General features: G+C 38.9%; 1 protein-coding gene across 1 annotated transcript; it reads right to left on the reverse strand.

Moving 5' to 3' along the window:
• Positions 1-5,019: 5,019 nt before the first annotated feature.
• On the reverse strand, positions 5,020-7,413 carry LOC138300700 (uncharacterized). The gene is made up of 2 exons (XM_069240376.1): positions 5,895-7,413; positions 5,020-5,368 (listed from the first exon to the last, which is right to left on the reverse strand). Exons 1-2 carry the CDS (start codon positions 7,022-7,024, stop codon positions 5,257-5,259), a joined length of 1,242 nt encoding a protein of 413 aa, XP_069096477.1. The 5' UTR covers positions 7,025-7,413; the 3' UTR covers positions 5,020-5,256.
• Between the last annotated feature and the right edge of the window lie 494 nt (positions 7,414-7,907).

Below are 7,907 nucleotides of genomic sequence, written 5' to 3' on the forward strand. Positions count from 1 at the left end.
ATTTCTTGAAATGATTTACTTATGCCAAGAGAAATATGACATACACTGAAATGAAAATGGCAGATTGAAAATAATATAAAGTACTTAAATTAATATAATATATTCTGTAAAGAAAACAATGCACATTGAAACTAATACAATGTACACTGAAATGAACATTAAACATGCTGCAATGAATTTGAATTATTGTGTTGAAATGAATATTACCGAGATGGCAATGAATATGAGATACTCAGAAATGAGTAGGAGATGATTGAAAATTAATATGACAAGTGTTAATATGAATATGACATCCATTGAAATAAATTTAAACTTGATTGAAAAGAATATAACACATGTCAAAATGAACAACATGAGTTGAAATGAATATGACTTTCTTTGAAATGAATTTGACATGTTTTAAAATTAATACGAGTAACGTTAAAATGATCATGACATTCATCACTATTAATATGGCTTTCATTGAAAGTGATATGATTTACATTGACATGATTATGATATATGTTACAATGGCTATGATTCATGTTAAAATTAAGATGTGTTAATATGAATGAAGCATCCATTGAAAGGAATATGACACATGCTAAGATGAATATGACGTGCATTGAAACAAATATGAGCTGCACTGAAATGAATTCAACATGTCTTAAACTGAATATGACCAATGCTGAAATTAAAATGAAGCTTGTCGAACGAATATGTTATGCTTTAAAATAGATGTAATACACAGCAAAATAAATACTGCATATATTGAAACAAATATGACCTATTTTGAAATGGATATTACCCGTGTTAAAATTATTATGACAGTTGTTAAGGTGAATATGAGCCACTTTAAAATGAATATGACACCTGGTGAAATTAATATGGCCCTCATCAAAAGTAATATCACATTCTGTAACATGAATATGACACTTTTTAAAATGAATATGAAACTGTGAAATAAATGTAGCATGCTTTGAATTGAATTAAGCAAATATCAAAATGAACGCAAGCCGTGTTTAAATGAATATGGCTTGCTCTTAACTTATGTTGATTTGCTTTAAAATTAATATTACATATTGAAATTAATGTTACATATTCTCAAAGGGTTGCATTATGAGTTTGACGGTTTGTGCACCACCATGGCGGCAGCCTGACCGCCATCTGCTTGGCGGTCAGACCACAGTATTACGATGCTGGCAGTCCCATAGGGAAAGACTGCCGCAGTCCCGCCAGCATCACTAGGCAGTGCAGACCACCGCATTAGCGAAGCAAGCCAAACAGGCATACGGAGCCAGTTTTTCATGTGCAAACATTATGATTTTGCCTACCACCAGCGTGACCGTGGCATTCCAACCACCACATCCCAGCAGGTGGAAATAAAACCATAAAGGAAGCAACTCACCTGCAGGCAGTGTTACATGACCTGTGCCACCATGGAGCCCATCACACACACGTCCTGCCGCAGATGCTGCTCATTGATGGACCCACACAGCACCCACATTGTAACACAATGGAATGTCAATGGGATGCACAATAGGCTGTGAAACAAATATCCAAAGGTCACAGTACAAACAATACCTGCATATTAGTGATGTTGGCATCAGGAGCATTCATGGACACATTTCACTTTGCACATGACCCTAAAACAGTATTTGCATAGGAACTGGCCCTTCATGTATCGCAGGGACAAACAATATTTGAGCCAAATGATATGCCTAGCTGCCAAATGTGTACGTGCAAGTCAAGAAAGCACATACAAAGGCAACAGCATGGTCCAGACATCTAGATGATGTAGCTGTAAGGTACACACAGCGAAATGAACACATGGTCAGTCAAATGCAAAGATGTCAGGATACATCAATTCGATTTCCTCAGAAGCAGAAGATAACTCCTCAGTCCCAACCCGAGCTACTCACAACGAATATTAATCCTTTGTGCTGAGTACCCCGGAGGGGGAAAGGGGAATGGGATGGTAGAGAGACTGCCACAGAGATGATGAACGCCAGTACTCAGTCTGCCTCTTCACATCTAAGATTGGATACAGCACCTGCAAGAGTCACAGTTGCAATTACTAGGGACATACAACATCAGTTTTTCACTTTCTACTCTCAACACTTAATTTTCTTTAATTCTATTATTTCTTCACTCACCCTGAGTTCTCTGTAGCCTTGCTTCTCTCTATAAATGATAGCTCTTCTTAAAAAATGCTTATTACTGATTCTGGAAGAACTTCTCAACCTTTGTTAGAGATTGGTTTTATGTTGCTATATATATATATATATAGTTGGTGATATAGCGTTCTTCAAATCAGCTGATGTTATTTAATTTCTCCTGTCTTATTGTGACTTCTGTCAATACTTGTATTTGTAAATGCTTGTTTATTAAAGTTTGTTTCTCCTTTCTTACTTCGACATTTGTTGATAACTTGTATTTGTAAATGCTTGTTTATTACAGTTAGTTTCTCCTTCCTTACTTCGACATCTGTCGATAACTTGTAGTTGCAAATGCTTGTTTATTTAAGTTTGTTTCTCTTTTAAACTCTATTTTGGTTAATTACCATTGAATTTGTAAATGCTTATTTGTTAACAGTTCGTTTCTCCTTTAAACTTGGCCTTTGTTTATAACCTTGACATTTGTAGATACTTGCTCTTTTAAAGTTCGTTTTTTCTTTGACTTTAATATCTTAAACAAGAACCTTGAAAACATAAGGTTAATTCATACATTAACTCTGTAGCCTTGCCGACTTCCAAGGGAACGGTCTACTATCAAACTCTTCGAATAAACCTTGACAATATTTATCCGTTTTCTGTAATATAATCTTCAAATGTAATTTTACCTCACAGGAGTTTCTGTTCTGAAGCGCTCTCTCTCTCCACACAGCTGATTCCTGTCAGACCTCAGTTGAAGTGCAAGGCTTCCAGCTGGAGAGCTCGTAACCTAGCAACCAACCGATTGCAAGACTAGAACTGTAACTAACCTTCAGGACTCACAGTGGCCATCTTGGATCTTCTCTTCTTGATTCTTCCTTTGAAATAAGCGCAAGATTACTCTGCAAACCTTCTTCCAGTTTGGGCTTTGCTGTCTCCACTGTGGATATCTCTTTGCTTTTCTCATGCATTTCTTTGATTTGACTTGGCAAGTTTGTGTGGTCATGACAAAAGGAACCTACCACAATTGAACACCCTCCATGTGTGGATAAACAAAACTCTAGCTCCCACACTGGAGACGAAAGTACAATCCATATCAGGGTACAAATCTACACCAGCTGACACTGGCCAACACAAGATGAAATACTTACCCTAGCAAGTATAACACAGTGCAATGCCACCCCAATTAGATCAACACCCACATATCCATACAGTGAACATCTACCCTTGTCTTGTGTGATCAACACTGTCCACAAAGTCAGATATTGGAAACAACAGCAAATGTGGTGGATGCGTCTGTGGGTGTGTAGTGCTTTCCTCTTATTTAGTTTCTAAGCACTAACATAACACAACAGAAATGCACTTGTGAGGTCAAAGAAGACTTTTATTGTTATTTTATTCTTCCCCAACCACAATGTTTATGAATGAATGACGAATTAGTAGCTTTCAAGTCCGCGTTAATCAAACAAAATATATCAGTTTGCAATATACACAGCAGGTTATATTTATAAGATATTGAATGCAAAGCAAAACAAATACTTCACCGTGTAGGAACTATTTACAGCTACATCTTTCTAAGGTCTGCAAGCTGAGACCCCTGTCAGCCGCGAGAAAGAGTGTCATCTACCCACACGGGATGCTGGCAACTGGCGCCAAGCTCCAGCACGAGGTCCGGCAGATTCGAATCTGACTCTCTGCAGCCTGTTACATTCGTTACAAAGGTGTGCCCCCTCCTCTCAGACCTGGGAAACTGAGCAAGCCTTTTGGAGACTGGCCAGGTCTCCAAGACTACTCCTGTTCCCAAGCTCAAGGGAAGAGAAACGACGCCCATGTACTCTCTCTTATCAGGTCTAGTCTACTGTGAGAGCAAAACATCTTGGTTCTCTGGTGCAAAAACACAGCTTGGAAAAATACAGAACTCCACGTTAAAGGCAATGGGCAGCTAACCTAAATATCAAATGCAATGTCATGTTAAAGGCAATAGGCAGCTAACCTAAATATCAAATGCAATGTCTAGTGTCATGTCAAAGCCAATAGGCATCTAAGCTGAATACAAAATACAATGTCTTATATCATGTCAAAGCCCATAGGCAGCTGAGCTGAATATAAAATGCAATGTATAATATCATGTCAAAGCCAATAGGCAGCGGAGCTGAATATCATGTCAAAGCCAATAGGCAGTTAAGCTGAATATCATGTCAAAGCCAATAGGCAGTTAAGCTGAATACAAAGTGTAATATATGATATCATGTCAAAGCCAATAGGCAGCGGAGCTGAATACAAAATGTAATATATGATATCATGTCAAAGCCAATAGGCAGAATATCTAATAGCATGTCAAAGTCAATAGGCAGCTAAATTGAATACATCATGTCAAAGTCAATAGGCATGCAATGTCAAAGCCAATAGGCGGCTAGACTGGATACAGCATATCAAAGCCAATAGGCAGAATACAGAATGTAATGGCTAATGCAATGTCAAAGCCCATAGACGGCTAAACTGAATACAGAAAGCAATGGCTAATGCCATGTCAAAGCCAATAGGCACAATACAGAATGTAATGACTAATGCCATGTCAAAGCCAATAGGCGGCTCAACTGAACAAAACATACCATGTGCTACTGGTGAACATTGAGCAACTAATATGCGCAGTGGTGAAACACAAAGTCATTGGTCAAAACAAAACTCCATCAAATAGCAGGACATTCCGCCCTTTGACCAATGAATTTTTGTTTCACATATCTCATATTTCAAACAAACAAAAAAAAAACATTATCAGCAAATCAAATTTCAATGATCAAAGCAATCCCTGTAAAGCAATAGAAGTGAATTAACACATTGATCTCATAACCTTTCACATCAGATACATCTACATAGAAAAAGACTGGGCAATTTTTTTTTTTTTTTTTTTCTGAATGAGTCTCTAATTTAACAGTGTTAGCAATTTGATGTGGCATGAGTTCTGCTCATGTAAAGGTGCACGGTCCACCTGAAAGGTTTTCTGGAAGGTAAGCAAAAGTCAGAGTTCCATACGAGAGGAAAAAAAAAAAAAAAAACACAGCAAACAAGTTGAACTTGAACTGAAGGCGCAGTTTGCGCAAAATGGATCCATGGTGCTGGCACTTTACTCAGCCAGGTTCAGGTTGGGGATTCGGTCCCTTCCCCGACCCCACACGCACACACCGGAAGGGGGACCACACAGCGCACTCAGGGACAGTGGCGAAACGTGGTAGGATCTGCAAAAGAAACAAGTATGACTTTTCTTGCAAATAACATTTTTCATTTAAACTGCACCCTTCCTCTTTCTTTCCCTGTTTTATAATCAGCAGGACGTTTTTGAGGCCCTTTGTTATATTTTCTGCAGGTTCTGGAGGATCACTTGGGGCTTCAGCCCACACATCAGAACTGAGGTTTTTATCTGCTGCGCCACAGCTCCCCTTTTCTTGCACTGTCAGAAGGGCTGGGGCAGACTCCTTCTTTACCAAACCTCCATTCACTGCATTTTTGTCAAGTTGGGCCATTCTGTCTCCAATTTGTATGAATGAATCAGATTCTTTTCTAGGTATCAGCATAATTTCGATTTTTCCTTGGTAATTTGCAGCAATCACTCTCCCTAAAACCTGATCAATTTGCCATTTCTGTTCTGGTAACTTTCCTCTCCCCAACTGCTCTGTGACTGCTTGCATGACAGATTGCTTTTGTGCGTGCTGCACAGTTTTTATCAAATCTAGGGGAATGTGCATCTCTCTCATCTCTGCCCACCTGTAAGTGGCCTTTTCACATTTCTGGGGCACCCACATAGCCATCCCCACTAAGGCAGAATTCTGGGTGAACACTTCTCTCTCTGCATTTTTCTCATTAACATCTGCAAGGTAATTGAACCAGTTAGGTGCTAAAACATTATCAAAGAACCAAAAATCAGCATAAAAATGACACATCTCACGTAGCTCTTGCTTTAAAATCTGACACACATTATACAACTCTGTTCCTTCTACTGTGCCAGAAAGCAACATTTCAGTCAATGAATCATCAGTAAAACAAACATGCTTTTTATCTTCAGTAGACACGAATTCAAATGGTGCACACAATTTCATTGGTAATTCTTTTATCTGTGGTACTCTAGCCCTGTCTTGCAAGTACCAGATCCATTGTATGATTCTAGCTAGGGGCAGTATTTTCTTCCCTTGTTCTTGAATTACATGTACATCAGTTTTTCCTTCTTGCACTGCGCAGAAACCTAAAGTCTGCATTATTTCATTTGCCAAATCACAAGCGCGCAGCTGCATATTATTTTTCACAGTGACCATGTACAAAAGTGTTAGGATTTCTCTCAAATGAGGGCTATTCTTTTTCCAAAAATCAAACAAGCTAATGAAACTCGGGGTGTCTTGCTCTAAAATCCTTCGTTTTACTTGTGCATTTTGCAACGGTAACTCGTAAATCACATTCTCGTCCGTGTTATCAGTTAAGGAATGCATTTTGGCTGCCAAAAACCCTGGCTCACAGGAAAACTCAGTGCAGCTCGGAGCTGTCTTAACCCCCTCATTACTGGAATGGGACAAGAAAGATTCTTCATTTTTATAACTTTCAGCATAATTTTGAATTATCGTATCCTGGCTAATTTGCTCACGTAAATTCCTATTTTCATGTTCCAACTTCCTACATTTCTCCTGCATTTCTCTGTAAGCAGATAAAGGTATCCAGACCTTTCTGTCATCATTACTTCCAAAACACACGTTTTCTACATATATACAACGGGAATTATTTCTCAAAACAACATCAGGCATTTTAGCTACACATGCATTTTCTTCTGTAATTCCCCAAACAGAAAACAATTCACAGTTTTTCTTAGCACCATCAGGCAGTTCATCAACACATGTATTCTCAGACATGGTCTGCCGTGCTACTGTGATTCTCCAAACAGAAAACAATTTCTGTAATTCTCCAAACAACAAAAACAATTACACTTTTAAAGTGTGCACTTAGAAATCTACTAACTCGTCAAACCCCTTCTTAATCACCTCTTAATGACCGACCCCACTCCTGGTACCAATTGTAGTGCTTTCCTCTTATTTAGTTTCTAAGCACTAACATAACACAACAGAAATGCACTTGTGAGGTCAAAGAAGACTTTTATTGTTATTTTATTCTTCCCCAACCACAATGTTTATGAATGAATGACGAATTAGTAGCTTTCAAGTCCGCGTTAATCAAACAAAATATATCAGTTTGCAATATACACAGCAGGTTATATTTATAAGATATTGAATGCAAAGCAAAACAAATACTTCACCGTGTAGGAACTATTTACAGCTACATCTTTCTAAGGTCTGCAAGCTGAGACCCCTGTCAGCCGCGAGAAAGAGTGTCATCTACCCACACGGGATGCTGGCAACTGGCGCCAAGCTCCAGCACGAGGTCCGGCAGATTCGAATCTGACTCTCTGCAGCCTGTTACATTCGTTACAAAGGTGTGCCCCCTCCTCTCAGACCTGGGAAACTGAGCAAGCCTTTTGGAGACTGGCCAGGTCTCCAAGACTACTCCTGTTCCCAAGCTCAAGGGAAGAGAAACGACGCCCATGTACTCTCTCTTATCAGGTCTAGTCTACTGTGAGAGCAAAACATCTTGGTTCTCTGGTGCAAAAACACAGCTTGGAAAAATACAGAACTCCACGTTAAAGGCAATGGGCAGCTAACCTAAATATCAAATGCAATGTCATGTTAAAGGCAATAGGCAGCTAACCTAAATATCAAATGCAATGTCTAGTGTCATGTC

Source organism: Pleurodeles waltl, chromosome 6 (assembly GCF_031143425.1).
Source record: "Pleurodeles waltl isolate 20211129_DDA chromosome 6, aPleWal1.hap1.20221129, whole genome shotgun sequence".
NCBI classification, from domain to species: domain Eukaryota; kingdom Metazoa; phylum Chordata; class Amphibia; order Caudata; family Salamandridae; genus Pleurodeles; species Pleurodeles waltl.